Genomic DNA, 22,743 nt, shown 5'->3' on the forward strand with positions numbered 1-22,743 from the left:
ATATTTATTCAGCTTGTATCTAAATGACCAGAAGAAACTATCATTTCAAATGTTTTTGGAGAACAATGTCACCTATGATGATAACACTTCTTCAGTTTTCTGTGGACTTGATTTTAAGAAATGAATATAATATGATTGTCAAAAAGAGAAACAAGCTTCTTCCTTTGCATCTCAGTCTCTCATTTTTCTGCCACATTTACAGGTCCTTGCTGGTGTTTCCTGTGCATTTAAGATATAAAGAATGTTATAGTTGTTCTTCAGCTTTTTGTTACTGCTGCCTCTGAAATTTGGGCTTCATTCCCACTAGTAGATTGTGTAGGATGCTACAATGTAATTTAATGTTTTAATTTATTTATTTCAGATTATCTGGCATGTCTTTGAAAGTTACAGATCTAAACAAATAATAAAAATATAATAACTTAAGAAATGAGTTTGTATACCATTCCAGTTCTATTTTCTAAATCTCAGATTGCTACTTATTTAAATAAAAGTACAAAATCAGATATTAATATAAATATTATTCTTTTAGTGTAAATATTATTCTTTCACTTATCTGTAGATGCATTGGTTTTACTAGATGATATTGACATTAAAGAAATTTATTTTTTCTTGGATTAGAATGGAAGGTCACATTTGACTTGTTGCAATCACAGTTTTATCACAATGCAGCTGTTAGAATATCCTTCTCCCTTAAAGATTTCTTGAGTAAGAATGTCAAAACTTGCAACAGAGATACAACTTGAGGAAATCTCAAATGAATGATGTACAAAGAACACATAATTACGAAACCATGTTCGCAGATTGGATCAATTTGTATGCAGCCGCAGATGTAATTCAACATTTCTGCACAAATCAGGAAGCTACATTGATTTGCAGAAAGACAAACACTACAAAACAGTTGAATATTTTAATGAGGCAGCTGGTAGGAGAAGTCTAGATCATTCTTAAATCATGACTATTTGCTTCCTGATATCAAAGAACCTGAAGTGTTTCCCTTTTTTTAATTTCAGTTAAATATGCTAAAACAGTGGTTACTTGGAAGAAATAAAAATTGAATGTTTACTTTCAGACCTTCTTTTTGTCTTTCTTAGATATTATATTTATCTAAAAAGAAGACAACTATAAATTGAGGAATTATAATTCCTCCAAAAGAGAACGGTGAACCAAAAAAAAACCCCTCCTTTGCGATATCTAGTTTCCCCATACCAATACACACATTTCTTTTTTACCAGCAGAAACAGAAATAAGGAAGAAACGTGTACGTTGAAAGGGAGAGTCCTATTAAGACGTTTTGAAAATAATTAAAATTCATGGAGTAAGTCACTCCTCCCAAGCCATGCCTAAGCTTGAAAAATCTACATGTTTCAACATGGATACCTGCAGCTATTTTTAGCTCTCAGTGGGTAATTACTTGGGGAAAACAATCTTACCTTCCTTTAGGGTACATAGATTAAGTTTTATTTATTACACTTTATTTATTACAAGCCCAACTTACTTCAGAGGGAGGTTACTGGGAGGATAAATTAAAAGAGGTCCCATGTAAGTCATCCTGAAACTAAGGTAAAGGCATGATAAGAATCAGCAAAATAAGTGCTGCACTGTAATTTAAGGAGTGAAAGAGATCCCTGCCTTGCATCCTGTCTTTTTCTGCTTACACTTTAAAGTGATTGCTTAATCATTTTTCATTAACATTTAGCAGCTCTCAAATGTCTCAAATATGAATGCTCCACAATTTGAACACTATTACTGTTGTCAGCTTGAGGCAGATTGCAGCTGTATGTGAATATACAGTATGTATGGTTTACCTAACGATGAATTTTTGAATGGAGTCGAAACAACAACAAAAACCAAGACGAGGCTACAATATTTGGACACGCACCCCTGTGACAGCCTTCTGATCCCTGTAATAAACAGCCTGTAGGGTTTGAGACCTGGTACGTGGTCAAAACAGAAAATAAGTGCTTATAGCATCAAGAAACAAAATTACTCTGGCCTTCAACTTTTGCTTAGGTTGAAAAGGACACATTGAAAGAGGATGCATGATCCTTGGATTTTTATCTCTCTTGACTCTGTTATTTCAGCTGCTGTGCTGGCAATATAATTACTTGTGAAAAAAGTGGTGTCCCCATGTGTTACATAATGCTCTCAATCTCAATATACCTTTTGATATCTGCTCTAAAAACATGGATGAAAGAGCTGCTTTCTAAATCAGTAAATGGTTCAGTTACTTCTCGGTTAATATTTCCAGACTCTTCCAAGGAGACTGTATCCTGATGAATCACTTATTTCCTTTTTCTAAATTTCATTAAGTTTGCTTAACCTTGGAATCCATATTCACCATGTTTTTGAATGAAAAGTATTACTTTGTTCTTTCTTCTGAAAATTGGCAGAAAGTATTTCTTTCCATTGGTAGTGCCATATAAGGATTTGTACCCGTGATTCATCCATCAAACAGTCAATCCTTCTGACAACTGATGACACAAGAGGCAGATCTCATGACAATAAATATGCTTGTTCCCAGTTTTGAAGGAACTTCTGATATTTTAAAAACAAATGGTGAAAACTATTTGTTCTATTCATGGTCAAAAGTGATTAAAGAAAGTTCAGGGAAAAGTGTGTTTGTGAATTCTAATATTTCCAAAATTTCTGATTGTACCACATTTATATGTGTTCAGGGGAGATTACCAACTGTGTACATTTATTATTCCCTGTTCAGACATGACTCCTTCCAAGCTAACTCTTCAATAAGTAGAATAAATTGTCTAGGCTTCAATATCAGGTATGATCAGCCACTTGTGATTGTAGAAATGCAAGAATTGCCTACTTTCAAAAGAAGCTTTATGTAGTGATTTATGTAGACTGAAAATCAATTTTTAGATTTAAGAGTTAAATGTGGCTCACTACCAAAGGCAACAAACACTGGTTAAAGTAGACAGCAAAGTCCACAGCTGGATAGTGGACAGAGCAAGAGGTTCAGAAGGGATCTTTTCTAGTTTCTTGATCTATAAAGGAGACGGAGCTAGAAATGTATTTTCGGATTTGCAAGATTCTGTTAATATAGCAATGGTAGTTACAATGAAGTAGAATTAACTCATCTGTCTGTGATTCATGTCTTGTTTACCTGTGAGGCCAACAGATGGGGTTCGCTTGTATAGCTTTTTAGCCATGGAGTCATCAGTAGTCAGTATGGCTTGATGGAGCATTGTACGATAATTTTTTGAGTGAGTGAGAATGGTACTATAACTACATTAATCAGATTTCATATCTTGTAAAACTTACTCTCTATAATGAAGACATGGTTTTCCTCTTTGCTGCAGACCAGTGGTGGGTTCCGGATCCCGTTGCAACCGGTACGCTGCAACGGGGCCTGGCGTCCACTACGTGAATGCACGCAGCACGCGCACAGCACGCACATGCATACTTACCACCCGCGATCCTCCAGCTGCTCGGCGGAGCATCACGCAGGTGCCATATGCTCCGTGCGCGAAAGCCCCGATCGGTTCAAATAGCAGTAAGGAGAGCGGGCAGGTGGGTGGGCCCTCCGCAGCACCATACCAGAACGGTACCTGGTCCTCCCACAGGCACCGGTACGCCTGTACCGGGGCATACCAGTTGTATCCCACCACTGCTGCAGAATCCATAGAATCTAATATGCCCTTTTTGTCTGGAAGACTGATTAAACAGAGACACTTTCATAACTAAACCAAATTTACCCTTAATCATGGAGACTTACTGTCTCATATCCTAACCTAGGCTTATTAGTACAAAATGATGATAACATGTGGGCCATTTTAAGCTTCTGGAGAAAAGGCAGACTTTAAACCTAAAAAATAATGTCAAAAACTGCAATTGATAATGGAAGCAGCTCCATGTTTGAAAATGTGTTGACATGAATAAATGGAGAGCATCCTTACTTTATCCTTACATTTTATAATGATCATTAATCATCACAAAGTACTACTTCTCAGCCTTTGGGCTGAGATCAACTGTAGAGTGAACATATTTATTGTTTCTAGAACAATTGCATCTATCACTATGATACATCATTGATTTTAATAAGTTGTTTATTTTAAAAGAAGCTTATTAGTATTAATGGCCATGTAATGAACGTCAAAGAATTCCATGCCAAATTTGATTTATAAAGTGAATCTGGCATTTTTCAAGAGGTTTCTTTTTAGCTACTAAGTAGTCTAGATTAAACCACAAAGAATGAGACACCATGAGACACCAATGAATCATTTTCATAATACATAGAAGCCAGTTTCTGAGTTCAAAAACTACACAGACAATGCTATTTTTCTTCTTTCTTCTTTGATGGATTTTCCCCCAGTGGTGTTTATGTAATGCATCTCTTCCCTAATTGACATCAGCATTTGTTGCCAAACATTTATACATTTGTAAGAAATGACAAAAATCCCATAGTAATACTTTTTTTTTTCCATTTCTGCTTTTTCCATTCCCTGTTTTTATTTCAGTAAACAGTTTGGAACGGTTCTTTCCAAAAAGTAAAAAGATAGACAAAAGATAGCCTTTAGGTTTTAGGCCTTATTTTTTATGTCACTAGGACGTGTGGGGGGGGGTCTGAAGAAATTTAGGTAAAATCAGCAATATTGTTTTTTGTTTATTTATTTAAATAATTTATATATGTGCCTTTCTTATATCAAACATTGTTCTGTAACTATAAAAAAAAACCCTATCAAATCCAATGAAACCTGCTGCATCATAATCTTAGTGCTATTAAACTACCTTTAAAAGGTTTTAGAACTTTCAGTTTGTCAATTGTCAGTTGCTTTGTTGCTACAGAAGAGGCTTGCATTTCTGGGCTCACTCTGCTTTCCTTTTAGTCTTGCCCTTGCTTTTATCACCTCTCAATTACACCATGTCATTGATGCAAATATGAAAAGCATTCTCCCTCTCCAAACAAACCATGATAGTTAGCTTTGGGTAGATTAAAGCACCATGTTGGGGGGGGGGGGGGATCAGTACATAATCTGATTTTCTTAAATCAGATTATATTGAACACGACTAATTCCTCTGTTGTCAGAATAGTTTTCTTTTAAAAATTATGTAATCTGTGTTTTTCTTGTCTAACAAAGTTATTTTTCCTTTATGTTTGTCTTAAAATAGTTAATAAACACCATTCAATCCTGAAGTTCACCCTTTTGATTGTACATTTTTAAAATTGCAGACACCTGGTAGAATTCTAGACGGCACCTTATTTTAAATTGCATTCTCTTGAATTGCTTATTTTACAAGTGTAAAAGTATCCAGTTTGGGGTGGCATGGTGTGAATGTTGGGGTGTAGATTGTAAAGATGAGAGGGGAATCTCTGTGTTTGAAATACAACATAAATCTTATCCAGTTGGTTTCTGAAGTTGCTGTTAGTGATCCAGTGTTAAAGGCTCATTCATTCATGATCACAGAAGAACTTGCTTGAGTGGGTGCCAGTGGAGAAGCTTCGAAATAAGGGTGCCAAGGATAGGCTTGGAGATGTACCTGTTGGGTTTGGTGCTGGGGCCAAGGCAGGGGTAGAGCCATTGATGAACAAGAGACTCTGAAAAGTACAGTATTGCAGTTAGATGGATGTGAGAGCCTGTTTGCAAAGTTGGACTATAGGGATTAGAGGGGATCGTTGCTAGTGTACCAGCATCCCTGCTGCACAGCAATGTCCTAATGAGCTGTTGGAATTCATAAAGGGCTTTGGTACATGGTTCAACTGAGACCACAATCGCCACTTGGAATAGGGTGTGATTACAACCTTGGACCACCTTCATCTCTCCCTGATTCACTCGAACATTTAAATTAAGTGAAGGTCATCTGTCAACATGAGCCAACCATACACCTGTGCTCTAGGTTGCCATCAAGTGATGCCATCAAGGTTCTTTCCCAGTGTTTGAAAACTGTGGGTACTAGAACAGATGCAGCTCAAACCTGAGAAGATTAAGGCTGTGGGTTTTGAGATCCCCTGTCCCCAGATCTAGAGACTTTCTATCTTTATCTTTGAACAGGGCAACATTTCCTCAGATAGCATTAGTGTGCAATTTATGCTCCCCCCTCCCCAATTTGTGACTCCTGTTCAAAGAGAAGGTGGCAACTGTGATCCAAAGGGCATTTGGACAAATTCACCATATGTGCCAGTTGTATCCATTTCTGTATTGGGAAGCCATTTTTCGTGGCAATTCATGCCAACTCATGGCTTATTCATCTTCCAGTTGGATTACTGTAATGCATTCTATATGTGGTTACCCTTGAGGAGCACTTGAAAAATGCAAGTGGTCCAGAGTGTTGTGGCATGGGAAGATTGGGGCCTTTCAAACTATGCCCATGGAACATCTTTGCTCTGCGACCTACACTGGGTCCCAATTGGCTTCTCAGTGCAATTTAAGCTGCTAGTTAACACCTATAAAACTGAACAAAGCACAGGGTCAACTCATGTTACCATCTCTTCTCATCTCACCATAACTTGAAGAATTGGCATGATCCAGGTTCCATCTACTATATTTGGCAATGTCATATTGTGCTACTTAGGAGTTACTCCTTTTATTTTGCTCTGTGGAACAGCAACACCCTTCCCTCTCCCCAAAGGTCCAGATGGCTCTAACATTGTTGGTCATTAAAGACCTGGATATTTCTAGGTCAGTTAATTAATTAATTTAGTTATTTATTTTTCCACATTTTTACCTCGCCAAAGACTGAGTGGCTTCTATAGAGAATAAAAAGCAAGTAAAACCTCCATAATGTTCATAGCCTCCATATCAGCTATATAAACAGTAAAACAACACCACTGAAGCTGGAAACTATAAATAATGAAAATTGAAAATGAAGATGTCATATTAAAATCACGAGATGATACTCAGGGACAACCCTGTCTTTAAAAGCTTCCAAGACATTATCAAAAAGGGGGGTAAACCTGATCTCAACCAAAAAGTTGATGTTTCACAGCAGAAGAAATAGAGCCCCTTCTTGCTTTAGCCCCTCAGGCCTGAAAATGTGGGATGGGGGAAGTTTATCTTGATTTGGCTGTAAGATTAAGCAAACTCTGTTGATTCGTTAGTTTAGTTATTGTTTTACCACTTCAAAATGGAATGACTTTTTAAAAACTCAGGCTATTAATTAAATTACTGTTTTTCTGGAGGCTGATTTTTAATTGTGTTTTGATCCTCTGTATGCCTCACAGAATTACTTTGGTACCTATATACTGTACCTTGTGTAAATATAAATGAATAAATGCCATGATTTTTCTTCCTACCTTTTTAATGTGAGTGGTTTTTGTGAAAAAGTAAGGCATCAGAAATCTGCCAAGTCATAAAGTGCATTTTTGCTTGAAGAAAAGTTCTCTGAGGTCTCAATTCTGGCTTTGTGGAGCATCAATAGGCAGCTGATAAAAGGGGTAGCTCAAGAATATGTGGTAAAATGGTCCATTTTTTATTGGTTTTCCGAACTCGATAATTGTTTCAAATAATGAAAAGATTGATTGTGTCTGTCAAGTGCCTTAAAATGTTCCCACTGTAAATCCCATATTTTCTAGGCTTAGTGACCATATTGTTATAATCTGAACTGAAACTTGGCTTGCGTCTGTTAGAAGATACGTTTTCTTTAGCAAATTTAATATAGTCAGCTGTTCCCTAAATTCTGGATGTGGCAAATTTTCTTTTACTTAACTAGATAGGATATTACTTTCCAGTCTACTGACTCTAATTAGATTTATACAAACAAAAATCCTGCTCACTTTAAAAATATGCACATTTTTTTATGTTTCATTTGCCACAGGATTTTGCCTCCAAATGGTCTGCTTCTTTGCTTTGGTCAGTAATTGACTAAACACCACCTACCTCCCCTCTCATTTCTCCTTCTATGTGCATATTTTCTTTTGCAGCATTATTTCTTTCAGCTGCTGTTTCCTTTTCTTTGCTGCAGTGCATTTATAAGCGTCTTTGGAAGAATGATTGTGTTTTAGGTTCTTGTGTATCTGATTCCTGATCTGGATTTGCAAAACTTTATGGTAACCATAAAATATATACTGAATTATTCAGGAATTGAAACTTTTCCAACCAGTACCACTGTCAATTCTTCATCCTGATGCAACGTATTTTTCTTATCAAGATCTTTGTGGCAGTTCTGCTTGATCTTACTATATGAAAGCTAAAGGTATTTCTTATCTTCTATTTTTATACTGTAGTTAGAAATGGAAAGCAGAACTGTAATTGGTTTGTCACTTCTTCGTTGAATTTTACTATTTCCACCCCACCCCCCTTGTTGATCACTTCCTGAAAGTCTGTCAGAAATGGACCGAGGAACTGAAAAGTCACTTGCAAGCTGTTTCAGCTTAAAATAATTATTTTTGAATAGACATTAATTCTGTGCTTTTTTACTGGCATCTATGTTAATTGAAGATACTGAGAATTGAGATTTGAGTCTGAACTAGCTTTATTCAGTAGCAAGTCTTCAAGGACATCTAGTACAGCAGAAGTTGCTCAGGTGGGAATCTCGATGACTATCAATATGTTTATTAGATAAATGTGGAAATTGAGGTTCCTGAAGTTGCTAGTGAGAAATGAGTGTTTTTAAAAAATACCCTACTCCTGCACTTTTTCAGAGATCTGTTTCAGAGCAGGATGGCAACACTACAAAAATAGGATGTAGCTTGAAGGACTATCACTGGCATCACCAAGTGAAGAGTAAAAAGTTATATGAAGATGCAGGTTTGAATTTAGCAAAGCTTCTTGGAACTTATCGATGGCAGACTCCTCCTCGATTTCATTGGAAGATGACCAAGAGAACAGATGCATCAAAAGCTGATGAACAGTCCCTGAGACTGCAAACATTAATTGCTGATGGCTGTCAAGAAGATCCCGAAGAAAAGGTTGCTATGCCAGCAGCCAGGACATTTCGGGTTCCCTTCTGCAGGTCTATCTCTGAACCTGCTCCACAGTGGAGAGACAGAAATCCAAATCCTCTTCTGCAACCAGAAGGCAGTGAGCAGGACAGTTACTTTATTCGTGGTTTCTTCTCTACACTCTCTGGCAGCCTTTCTAAGATTTTGAACCGGAGAGAAGAGCAGGATTTAGCAGTGACAGATGAAATGGAGGACAAACATCTGGATTTGGCTGCAGGTATAATTGTTTTTCTAGTTTTGTTTCTGAGCCAGATTGCTTCCTTCACAGAGATTATGATTTGAAGTGTTTTCTTTGGAAAAATTAAGTTGTCTTTTCTCTATTGCATTTAATTTTTTTGTTTTGATTACCCGAGGAACTGATGTTATATTCTCAGATGAATTGTTTAAACATTTTATTGTCTTTAACGCTGTTAGTTTCTGAGTAATTGTTCAGTGTTTCTAGCCATGTTGGCCCATTAGAATAACTGTTATTAAATAAGTGAAATTATATTTCTTAATTGTCAATCAAGTTAAGTAAGCTAAAATTAGAATTAATCAAGATTCTTTTTAATGGGAAGTAATCGTTTTAATGAATAGATAAAACATTGCATTATATTATGTAAGAGATACTGGCATTAATATTTCCCAAACTACGATTGTATTAGTCTTCAGACCCAATTAACATTCTATTCTTCTTGCTTTGATGATGCACAGAAAAGATTAAAATCATTAGCTCAGAATCAATCAAATTCCTGTCACAGAATGTCTACCTGCCCGTGTATAAAGGTGCTTATAGTATAGCAGATTAGAGTGACTTTCCCAATTTTTTCCTAGAATTAGTTTTCCTGCTTTTAACTTTTTCAGTTTCAAATTTTTTCTATGCATTCCTGTCACTGTTTTCACAAAGGCAGGAAATGACATCACTGTGTCCATTTAAAAGGAAATTATGCTAAGTAAATATTGTGTAGAAAAAAAAAGTAACTTTAAATTGTACCCCAGTCAGTGAACTGATTCTTCTTACCATCTGATACCTGTAGCTTTGTCACCTGTCAGGTAATTGATGAATGCTAAAAAGTCAAGTAAAAGAAGATTTAAAGTTATTGATGGGGAGAGATTTAGATTACTTAGTACTCTACTATCACACTCTGGGTTTCTGATAAATTTCCACTGAGAAAATTATTGTCACGAGAAGAAAGAGTCCCTTTTCAATTTAATTACCCATTCAGATTCTCAATACACAATCTAATTTGATAGAAGTTATTGATTCAGCTATAACATGTAGATTTTTTAACCTTTCCCTTAAAAAACTTGTCTAAATTTTTCTGATTATTGCAGTAAATGTCTGTAAACATCTGGAAATCATTGAGCCTATGGCTGGTTTGGCTGGTTTGATCTTCTACAATCAAAACCTCTTATTATGAGCGAGCTATGCTGACGTTGGCATTTAAAACCTCTTAATCACAGTCTAGTATGCTTTTGTATTGTGTAACTCTGCAATTAGTTGACACAAAACAATAACCATCAAAACTAGACACTTAAGATGAATTTGAAAATCTGTATGAAAGTGTGGCAAACTAGAAGATTCTCTTATTGTAAATATTGTTAGAAATAATTTTATGAATAGAGCAGTGATACAAAAATGCTATATTTAGTTATAATAATTGGACTACAATGTGGACCACAATAGTACAAAGTTAAGATTTATGCATTAAATGAGAAGGGAAAATACATCACATTCTTTACACTTATTTCCGCTTTAATTTCTTTTATTGAAATGTTATTGAAAGATGCCCTGGAAACCTGGTAAATAATACAGTTTGAATGCCTTTAAATATTACTCAAAGTAATAGAGGGGAGAAAGATGCAATGGTTAATCTACCAGGTTAGAAACTGTATGAGAAACCATGAGTTCTGGTTCCACATTAGGTATGAAAGCTGCAAGGTGACCTTGTGCCAGTCACTCTCTTTCAGCCCTAGAAAGAAAGCAGTGGCAAACCATTACAGTGCATTTCTCCTTTATTCTTGATAGTTGATCCCAAAAGGCTTGGGACCTTTCAGGCTGTTGTTGGAGCTATTCATGCTGTTCACTTTCTTGGCTCCTTTGAGAAGGTCAGTATTCTCCTGTGCGTTGCTTGGACAGTCCAAGCATGGGTTAAATTTTGTCTGACTGCCCTAGACTGAATTGAAAGATCTTTAGCCACGCCTCTGCTGCTGACACCTCAGATTTTTCAATTCAGTCTAGCCCAGTGGATGCTTTTCAACATGGTTCCTACAAATTTACAATTAACTTGGACTCTCCAACCTTGTTTTTTTCCCTTTCATTTTAATTGAATTTAACCTTTTCGTAGAGAGCAGGTTAGGTAAGCGTTTGGTCTTATTTACATTGATCCCCTGTCACCGATGTGTCCTGGGTTCTGTTTGGGTGCGCGCGGTCGTCAGGCTGGCAGAAAGCAACGTGTGTGGGTCAGAGTGCCAACGCCCTTGCGGTCAAAAACAGCTTTCAGCGCAGTGGTCAGTGGTGTGAGGGTCCAGTCGCTTAGCGCTATCACTTATCCTAGCTTTAAAATTGCCAAGCGCTAAAGCCTTTGGCAGCCTTTGTAACATGGTGGTCATTTTTTTGCCTTTTTCTCCTGCAGTGGCCATTTTGAACTCAGCTTTTTCCCATGCTTCTTCATCTTGCTGCCTGATTGAAACTGCTTTTGGCAGATTGCTGCACGGAGCTCTCCTGTCCGGCCAACTGGCGGGTTGGCATCCACTGGCCAGCAGAGCTCCACTTGGGCAGCAGTGGCGTTTGTGACCTTTCAGCGGCCATACTCTGGTCACTTAAATCTGCAGGGTGCTGGGAGGTATTAGACTCGCGCCAAGAGACTCTCTTCACCATCGCTGCTTCGTTTGTTTCCTGGCTTGCCCTCTGCATTGAACTTTTCCCTCCACAGGCCTCAGTGTACTCCAGGTGGTGAGTGGAGCAATGCCTGCCGGATCCTGAGTACCTGAACCAATCCTGTGATGTCAGAGCACGTTTTTGAAGATACTGAGCAGCCAGGGCCCTCCACTAGTAGGGGTTTCTCCCACCAGGCTAGCAAGGTGGCCTTAGAGGCCCTCAGCAGGCATCATCAGGCAGCGGGAAAGAAGCAGGCCAAGGCTCAGGACAGGGTAGTCCTTAGACGCCAAAAGGCACTGGAGAAACAATTTGAAAAGGCTCAGTGCCAGTCAACTGCTGTTTCCCAGAGGCCCTCCACAAGGGGATCACCTGAGGCCCCAGTCCCTGCCAGTCACTGCCATCCCATATCTAACAGTGAGGATGAGGGACAGGAATTTTCTCCAGATGTATCCCTGGTCTCTGCGGGGTCCCCCAGGCCATCCATGGCTGATAATGCAGATTTATTTCATTGCCCATTGGAAACTGAGGAGGATCCTTCTCCAGTCAGGCCTTTAGCACCTCAACAACCCATGCCTCAGCCCACCAAAAGGGCCAGGCCTGCAGAAGATCAAGGACCTACTCTATCCTTAGAGATGCAGGAAGTTATTGCTAGGGCTATTTCTGAAGGCATTGCAGAGGGCCTGAAACAGCGATCCAAACGCCCACCCAGATCTAGTTCCAGTCGGGCCCCTCCTCAGGAGGTGGTCCAGGGGCCTTCTTCCCCTCACTCTTTGCTGGACAGCGAAGACTCGGCTGTGGACGAGGCTGTCCTACTTGAACCAGAATTCTCTGGGGATAAAGGAACCATTCCAGACAAGCCCGCTTTTGCCGGCTTATTTAAACATTCTTCATTTAAGACCATCTTAAATAAGGCTAAGTCCACCACCCATCTGGGTGTCTCTCCTCCTGACCAGACCACTACTCATCCTTCAGATCCCAATGAAGGGCTCTTTGAAGAACCCATCTTGGCCCAGGAAATTGTACCTGTTCCATAATTGTTTGTGAATGTGGTACAGCGCCAGAGGGTCCAGTCTGGCACTCTTGCCACGCCTAGCAACAGTGATAGGAAACTCTATACTGTAGATTCCAGCTTAAAACTATTTCAAGTGGACCCACCGGTGGCAGCCCTCACGTCTTCCTCCGTCTTACCGCCTGACTTTCTAGAGGGATTGAAGGCAGAAGATAAGAGGGCAGAGAAGGCCTGTCATAAGACTCATCAGGCAGCAGCCTAGGCAATAAAGACAGCTACCTCTGCGTCCTTCCTCTTTAGGGCATCCCTCCTCTGGCTTTGCCAGTTTTCCTTTAAACTTCCAGCAGGGGACAGTAGATTGAGATAGGATTTGAACAAAATCATAGCAGCAGCAGAGTACATGGCGGACAGCACTCTTAATTCTGCAAATTTTGCTTCTAGAGTCTTAGCCTTCAATGTTACCACTAGGCAACTCCTATGGCTTCGCCATTGAAACGCTGATATGAAGTCCAAGTGGAAGTTGGCCTCAGGCCCCCTTCAAGGGAGGCAATCTTTTGGGGGAAGATTTGGACCCTGTCCTTATCGAAAATAAAGATGAAGGTCATGCCTCTGTGACCAAGAAGGCGGAGCATAGGGCTTCCACTTACTTCAGGAAGCAGTCCTTTCAAGCCCATGAACCATCTTCAAGCGCAGGACCGTATCACCATCCCTATGAGCAAGGTTCAGACAGATCCCAGGACCGTCAGCCCTTTCAGGACAGAGACTGACAACAGCCGTTCTCTAAATGGCCTTTTCGCAATGGAACAGGCTCCAGGCCCTTCCGTCGCTATAAGTGACCACCAGGAGACGGCTCCCATCAGAGGTCGCCTGCAGCTATTCCAGGCCCAATGGGAGCAGATCACATCAGACCAGTGGGTACTACAAAAAGTCCGGTTAGGTCTGACCTTGGAATTTGTCTCCTCTCCCCTCACCACTTCATCCACTGTCTCGTCCCCTCCTCCCCAGCCAAGAGGGCCCTCATGGAGCAGGAGATCCTGCACCTTTGAGAGATAAGAGCCATAGAGCCGGTGCCAGCGGGACAACAAGGGTCAGGATTTTACTCCATTCTATTCCTGGTCCCAAAGAACTCGGGATGGGGGTGGGGGTGGAGAGGAATATTAGACCTCAAGAAACTAAATTACCATCTAGCATACAAGTGCTACAAGATGCAGTCCCTCCAGTCAATATTGGGCTGCATCAGACCAGGAGATCTGTTAACATCCATAGATCTCAAAGAAGCGTACCTCCACATCCCAGTTCGTAAAGTTCATTGCAGGTTCCTGAGATTTTATTACACAGGCCACCATTATCAATACAGAGCCCTGCCATTCGGCCTATCATCGGCCCCCAGGTCCTTTACAAAGCTCCTGGCAGCAGTAGCAGCCTTCCTGAGGTCACGTCCAGTGCGGCTCCAATGCTACCTGGACGACATCCTCATACAGTCGTCATCCCATCAACAAGTGGTCTGAGACCTCCAGGTCATGATGAGAACACTCCAAGACCACGGGGTTTCTGTCAACCTGGAGAAAAGCCACCTGACTCCCACCACCAGATTGCTGCATGTCAGAGCTGTAATAGACACTGTCAGCTGCCAGGTCTTCCTATCTCAAGTGCGGATATCCAGATCAGACGCCTGGTACACTCAAGTGCGAACGTCATGGAACATTTCCATCGTCCTGTTGTCTCAGCTCCTAGGCAAATTTATATCCTGCCTGTCAATTGTTCCATGGGGGAGGCTCCAGTCCCGACAGCTGCAATGGTGTCTCCTGCCAAACCAAAGGCCAAGGCCAGCAACTCATCAGCCTTGATTCTGGTTCCCCAGAAGATTCATCATTCGCTTCAGTGGTGGCAGTCTCCCACTCTGTCAAAAGGCAGTCTCTTCAGAGAGTCAGATCGCCTGACCATCACGACAGATGCCAGCCTGTTTGGCTGGGGAGCCCATCTGCATAATCAAATAGCGCAAGGCAGGTGGACTGCCAACGATCTCAAGCACAGTATCAACTGGCTGAAGCTGAAAGTGGCGAAACTAGCTCTTCTACACTTTCAGATAGATATACAGGATCGTTGCATGATGATTCTCACAGACAATGTAGCAACCTAGGGGCATGTCAACCGCCAGGTGGGCACCCGATCCAAGTCGCTGATGGCTGAGGCAGAGCATCTGGGGTGTTGGGCAGAGAAGCATCTGAGCTCTCTTCAAGCGGGCCACATTTCCGGGGTGAGCAACGTTCAAGCGGACTGGCTGAGCAGGGCCACTATTAATCACTCGGAGTGGCACTTGCACCCAGACCTCTTCTTCCAAATAACACAGAGGTTTGACCTTTCGCTAGTCAACCTATTCTCCACCTCGGAGAACACGCATCTCCCTCACTTCTTCTCCAGGTTCTGCTCCCCACGAGCAGAAGGGGTCAGCGCTCTCCTTTGCTGCTAGCCACCCAACCTACTGTACGCGTTTCTGCCATTAACACTTCTTCCCAGGGTAATTTGGAAGATCCTCTTGGAGCAGACGGATGTACTTCTGGTAGCACCCTTCTGGCCCAGGTGGGCATGGTTCACCAACCTCATCAGTCTGTCCGTTGTCCAGCCATGGAGAATTCCCCAAGATGAGGTCTCTCTCAGCCAGGGGCCTTATTCCATCCAGAGCCACAGTGGCTCCAACTGGCCATCTGGCACTTGAGAGGGACCTCCTAAAGAGGGACAGGCTCTCCACCAAGGTCATCCAGACTATATAGGCATTGTGACAACCATCTACTAACAGAATTTATGATTCCACCTGGACATCCTTCACTAAGTGGTGTGCAAAGTCGCAGATTGCTCCTGCCTCCGCCTCCATTCCACAAATTTTGGACTTTCTGCAGGAGGGTTTGGATCAAGGGATGGCGGTTAACATACTTCGATGTCAAGTGGTGGTGCTTTCTTGGCCCCCAGCGAATATCTCTCTCTTGGGCATCATCCCAGGGTCCGTAGCTTCCTGAAGGGAGTTACCAATCTGCAACCCCCAGTTGTCCATAGATACCCAACATGGGAGCTGGAAACTGTCCTGAGGGCGCTGATTGGCCCACCTTTCGAGCCTCTCCAATCCTGCAGCCTGAAACACCTGACTTTCAAAACTACCTTTCTAATTGCCATCACCTCTGCACAGAGGATCTCAGAGCTGGCGGGCCTCTTAGTCAGGGAGTACCTATGTCTCATCCAACCAGACAGAGTCATCCTCCGACTGGACCGCTTTTTCCTCCCCAAAGTCAACTCTGGTTCCATCAGAGCCAGGAGGTCATCTTTCCGGACTTTTGTCCTCATCCGAGACATCCTAGAGAATGCAGATGGCATAAGATCGATGTGCATGGAGCCATTCGCAAATACATCAAATGCACTGCAACTTTCAGATGGTCAGAATCCCTCTTCATTTCCTTTCAACCGGCATTGATGGGACATAAAGTTACATTTGCAACCATCCTCCAATGGTTGCGCACCTACATCACGCTTGCCTATGAACTCCAGGCCAAACAGGTACCACACCAGATCACGGCCCATTCCACGAGGAGCGCCACAACCACAGCTGCGTGGGCGACCCAAGTGCCCATAGAAAAAATCAGCAAAGCGGCAATGTGGGCTTCATCATCACAGTTTGTATGGAATTATAAACTTGACAAGTTTGCATCAGTGAAAGTGGCGTTTGGGAGACGAGTCCTTCAGGGTATTCATTCCAGTGGAGAGACCATTGACTCAATTGCTCCCCGCCCTAGTGACATTTAGCTTGGGTATGTCCCATGCTTGGACTCTCCAAGCAGCGCACAGGAGAAGGATCGTTGGATTACCTCTCTGTGCAGTGCGGGAGAGTCCAACCCCATCCTGAGGTCTCTCACCGCTTCCAGTATCCTTGACTTGAACTATTATTAACTTTACTGACATATATGATGGAACCACAGTTGAACAGACTTACAGGTCCATGCCTTCATTAAAAATCTGAGGTGTCAGCAGCAGAGGCGTGGCTAAAGATCTTTCAATTCAGTCCAGGGCAGTCAGACAGAATTTAATCCATGCTTGGACCCTCCCGCACCGCACAGAGAGGACCATTCAGGTAAGCCAACGATCCATTGCTAGAAAAGTTTCAATATGCAGGTATTTTGCTGGGGCTTTTTCATGCTGTGATGTGACTGCCAGACAATGTTAAATCCACTTCAGCTGAATTCAGGTTCAAGGGGAAAAAGAGCATCTATTAGTATTTGAAATGGGAAGCACAATTGGGCTTCATTAAAGCAAACATTGCATGGAGAGCTAGATCCTCAAAATAGCCAGTCCACTTCCTTATCCTGAACAAGTTGGAAAGAAACCAAGACCGGACTGATAAATGTCCTTCAACATCACCAAGTTTTTATTGGCATAGTACTCAACATCTAATTATTTGGGCTTAAAATCTAATCAACTCCCTTACTGTGCTCAGCTAAGCACCTTTTCAACATGTGTGTGTTTTGTGTGTGTATGTGAAAGAGAGAGATACAAACACTTCAGGGCTGGAAACTTATGTTAATCAGTTTGGTGATATAATTATTGCATTTAAGAAAGCAAATGTGAAAACTGTTAAAATACAATTAAAACTGATTTTAACAGTTTACAGTGATTTAGAGATGAGGTGTGGTTATGTATGAGCCATGCTGAGAATAACTAAGGATGATATCCTTTTAAAATTATTTACAATTGAGCCCTTATCGTTTCTAGCCAGTTTAAGATGCTTTGTCCAATTGTTCCAATTGCTTCCCAAATCCATTTTAAGTTGAAATAATGTTTAGCTTAGTGAAAATTCTCATGGTGTGGGTGGCTAGTAATAATAATAGCCTAAAGTATCTACTGCTCTTATAGAAAAGAATAGAAATGAAATAACTGGCAATTGTTGAAACTTAAAATACTTTGAAGTACATTGAGAAATCACATAATCAACCCATCTCTTTGTTAGAGTTACATTTCTGTTTTGGGAGGAAAAAGTAACTCACACTGTTCCTTTCAACTTAGGATAGGGTTTTAAGCATGTTCTAATCAAAATGGAATGCTAACCAAATTGGGCTGATCTTTGATTTTTAAAATTTTATTTTGGAGACTCTATTTCTCCATAAAGTAATTATGTTCTTATTTGTTTTATTTTATGCCATTCTTTCACCTGAAGGAATTCTGTATACAGAAAGATACAAGCTCTATAGGGACATTTATTAACTAAAACTGTTTAGTAATGAGCACATTCTGTGTTTTGAACTACACAGATGAAAACATTAACAGCTGGATGAATCCATTGTAGGTCCTCATTAAAACCAAGATTAGTATGGTAGATTCTCATTTATCTGTGTAAAACAGACTGTCTGGGCCTGAATTATTCAAATTATGGGCGGCTCTGAAGCTCTATTCCTGATGTAATGTTCAGGATCTAATTCTCTTTGACCACACTAAAAAGGAGAAGAAAATTAGCTTTGGGGTGTGTGCGTGTGTGTGTGTGTGTGTGTGTGTGTGTGTGTGTGTGTGTGTAAATGCAATAGGAACAGGTATGGGGTATAGTGGATTATTGATCAACAGATTTAGCCACAATTCAGATTTTTTTTTTTTATGATCATGACACCCTTGGTTATTTCATGTCGGATGTTGGAGAGAGTTCCTAGTCACCTCCCTGTTCAACGGTTGTAATGCGTTCTACATGGAGCAGCCCTTTAAAAGTATTCAGAAACTTCAACTGCAAAATACAGTAGTATGGATATTATGTGTCTTTCTAGTAGAAAGACACATGACTATCTGTTCTGCAAGCTTCATTGGTTAACAGTTTGTTTCCAGGTTCAATTCAATGTTTTGACTTGCTTCTTTCTGATTACATCTGCCATTCCCAGCAGCAGAGAAGGCATGCAATGGGTCCTACCAGCTAGGGAGCTACATTTGGCGGGCTTTAGGTTGCAGGCCTTCTCTGCTGTGGCACCTGCCTTATGAAAATAGCCTCTCCCCTGAAGTGGGACTGGCTTCATCACTTTTGACCTTCTGAAGGTCCCTCAGGCATGGTTTACCCAGTAGGGCTGATAATAGTGACAAACACTATAGGTCAGTGATAGCTAACTTTTTTCTCCTCGTGTGCTGAAATCACGTGCGCGCAACAGCACGAGTGTGCATGCCCACACCCATAATGCAATGCACCCTGTCCCCCCGCACATGTGCACATGACCCCCTGTGCCCCCCCCACTGCAGGCTCCCCTGTGCTCCCCCCATGCATGCGTACGAGTTCCACGTGCTCCCTTTTGGGCCTAGCAGGCCTCTCTGGGACAAAAAAAGGTATGGGGGGGCGCAACACTGCTCCTACCCCATGTGCCTGTCCATGTGACCCCTGCACATGCACATGTGTCTCCCACATACGCGGTAGAGACCCGAAAATCAGCTGGCTGTCAGGAGGTGTGCACACATGCGCGGTGGAGCTGAGCTGGGCAACAGTTCATGTGCCCGCAAAGAGGGCTCTGCGTGCCACCTATGGCACATGTGCCATAGGTTCACCATCACGGCTATAGGTAATCCTCGAATTATATCTATAATTGCATCCAGAATTAGATTCATAAGCCATTGTGATTGTAAATCAAGCCATATATCTGGAAGTAAGATGTTGACTTTTTTTTGCAATGGTTACTAAGTGAACCTGTTCATTTGAATGGGTGCTTTTGCCAGAAACTGCAAACAAAGTAGAACTGTGATCACTTGACTGTGGAACACTACAACTGGTTATAAAACTGCCCCACCCAATATGCTACTGGGGGGGTGGGGGGGCAGTATGACAATTTATGAGGGCTGGAGGTGCTTTACGGGCTGTAAAACAGCCATTTGGTGACTTCATGCGGATGTAAAATGACTGGTCCTTGAGTGAGGACTCTGTGAATCAATCTTTCAAAACCAAGAGATTCCTAAAACTGGCGGTTCCTCCCTCTCTTGTCTCTTTGTTTACTAGCAGCATGTCTTCTCCCCTTTCCCCAAGGTCATTCTCATATTCCATTACAAAAACTCAGCATGACAGCATGGGCGAATGACCATTTGTCTTTATGAGTTCAAGATTTGCAAGAATGAGAGATGTTTGTTGCCAAGTTGAGTTTGGAAGTCTTTGCAGGTAGCAAAACCTCTTCGGCATGCTCTAGGTTCTGCATAAGGTCAGAATTGATACTGCACGGGGCATTCACGATTGTGGAAGAGTATGTTGAACGTAAACACTTCCATTTTGTAATATAACCTTTACATTAAAAACATGTATAGACTTAGAATATTACAAGAGTTTAGTCCATGTATTTAGAGCAGAGAGAGAATGTCCAGTCAGATCCAGTAAATTTCATTTACTTCAGTTTCTAAGGTAACAAGCACAGTTCTGCTTGAATGGAATTCTGATATTGGAAGCAACTCTTAATATGGTTGCTCAGTTAGGTCCATATGCTAAGGCGGGCAGTCTTTAATCCCTGGTTAAAATTTGCATTTTGCTTAATGAGCCTACCTCCACTAATAATCTTGACCTGATCTAGAGAAGGGCTCTGTGGCATAAACTGCTGACTTATGATCTGGAGAGTTTTTGCTCTGAATGGGCTATGATTGAGTTTGACTGCTGTTCAAACACCAAGTTCTGCACAACGAATCGCAAGATAAATTTAATCTGGCACCTAATGCTGTTAGGTCCTGGAGGATGAATCTGAATATTTTTCTACCTGAGAACTGCCTAACCATCCCAGAATATTCTGTCAAGCAATATGTAATTTCTTCTAAATTTTGAAACCAGGTTTAATAAAAGCCCCATATCTTATTTTACTGGATATTTTTAATAGGGCAATCTATCCTGTTTTACTGGAGGTTTTTATATATATCTGTGCAATGAATTTGTCATGCCTCTTTTAATAAACTTTTATTTTCCCCATGTAACCATTAATCTCTGCCTCCCTTACTCTCCCCCACTCTCTCTCAAGATGACAACATTTATGTGTTTTCTAAATCTTTCCATATTTTTATTAATATATTGCCAAATGCTGATCTGTGATGCAGTCCGAAAACAAAATATCTGCTACTTATTGAAACTCCAGCTTCCTCAAATGTGGTTAATACTGTTTAGTAGCCCTCATATACTTCCGCATATTATTATACTTTTTAGATGTTTAAATGCCCTGGTTTGATTTAGTAGATATTTTGGAGAAGGATCTTGATACACTGTTGGGATTGCAATGCAAATTATAAATAGTTGCAGCGATTAGAGATTTAATCGGATAGATTAATTATAGACAACTCCCAATTTTTTCCTATTGTTTGTCTTCCTGGCTGCGTTTTGTAAAGGCTTGTAAATTCCTTTCTTGCTGTATAACTGCCCCAACATGGATATTTTCATGATGTCACCAGAGCCAAGCCCCGTTCAAAGGACACATTATTTTTTATAACTTCAGATGATTAGCATGTCATTGAACAAGTAAATCTGGTAGTGGTAAAAGCATATCTATCTGTGAGAGTTCCCTTGTGAAGTTGCAGATTTGACAGTTGTTACCTGCTACCTGCAGGTAGTTACAGGGGTTGGTTTTTACACTGAGACTCTATGCTCTAAAGTTGCTTATAATTTTGAAATCTTTTAAAGTGTATATCTTGTAATATTGAGGATAGATAGATCTTTAACATTTAGATAAAGCATACGTCTTTTTTTGCACCTTGTTCTTCACTTTTATCAAACAGTTAACTTTCTTGATAATTGGTCATTGTTCCTGAGAAGCTTGAATGGTAGTTCATCCAATTTTGGATTTTATTATCGCAACCTGAACTGAAGAAACTATTTGATCAATGAGAGTTTGATTGAGTTGAGCCAAACTTAGTTTCAACTAATCCTTGCAAATGAAATCTATTCATGCTATTTGGTCATACAAATATAAGCTTGAACAGTTCAGTCTGACTGTGAAGCCTTCTCAGAAGCTAACTTATACCGACAGAGAAATGGCATATTTCCAGCAGGGTGACCTTATGGAAATGAATCTCCTGTAAAAAGAAGATCTATTGTTCTCAAAGCTATTGGAATCTCTTACTTTTCACAAAAGGGTTTAACATAAGTTGGCCTATCCACATGCCATAAACCATATGGGGCCGTGGGGCAGCAGGGTGGTTAAAGACTAAATATTCTTTGGGAATATTTTGTTGCCATCTAGTGGAGATGAATATCCTTGTTCCTTACAGATGCAGTATTTCATGTCTCAGTCTCTGAAATAGAATGAAAGTGGCAAGGGCTCAAAATACATCAACTATATATGTAGTGATAAATCAGTTATTAATTTTTATCAAGGGAGGCAGAAGAGAACCGATATAGTATAGAGTTTTGTTACCATTAATCTTGTGTAAGAGCTTGTATATTAGTTTTTGGTACACTATATTAGGTAGTATTGAAGATAAATGCTTTGGGTGAGAAAGAATATTGCTGGATATGATGATATATATTACCATTGTTTATTACCATTTATTTCATTTTGTAAAGGAAAACGTTAGCTATAATAAATATTTTTTTTAAATCCAGGTTATGCATTGTAGAACGACCTCATTAGGCATAAAATACAATTTGTAAAATCTTAATTTATTTTATATAATTTATTTTAAGTCAACATTTTGAGAATATGTGATTCATTTCAGAAAGAAGAAAAACTTATAGGGCGGTCTCTCTTTCTCTCTCTCTCTCTCTCTCTCTCTCTCTCTCTCTCTCTCTCTCTCTCCTCCCTCCCACTCCCATCTAATTTCTTAAAAATCACACAATAAAATATTTGTTTGATTTTTAATTTCTGTTTGCTTCTGAAGGCAACAGCTAGCTCAGAGACTGACAAGTAGGTTTTTAAGCAATACCCTCTATTTATTTGACAGAGGACCTATCCCTTATTTCAACAAGTGATAGAGCAGTTATCCAGGGAAATAATTCATTCTAAAGCATCGTGGAGC

At 40.5% G+C, this 22,743-nt stretch overlaps 1 protein-coding gene across 3 annotated transcripts in view; it reads left to right on the forward strand.

Annotated features, from left to right (window-relative positions):
* Positions 1-22,743, forward strand: part of RASAL2 (RAS protein activator like 2) — a gene marked incomplete at its 5' end in the record, with an annotated part of 242,109 nt that overhangs the window by 76,650 nt on the left and 142,716 nt on the right. Inside the window, one exon of one of the 3 annotated variants that reach the window (XM_081947701.1) lies at positions 8,555-9,113. The exons of the other annotated variants lie outside the window; for them this stretch is intronic. Coding sequence (XP_081803827.1) covers positions 8,555-9,113 — 559 coding nt within the window. Of the gene's footprint in view, positions 1-8,554; positions 9,114-22,743 lie in introns of those variants that run through there. 3 annotated transcript variants of the gene reach the window in all.

This window comes from Natrix helvetica (genome assembly GCF_964273705.1).
Source record: "Natrix helvetica genome assembly, chromosome: 3".
Lineage (NCBI taxonomy): Eukaryota > Metazoa > Chordata > Lepidosauria > Squamata > Natricidae > Natrix > Natrix helvetica.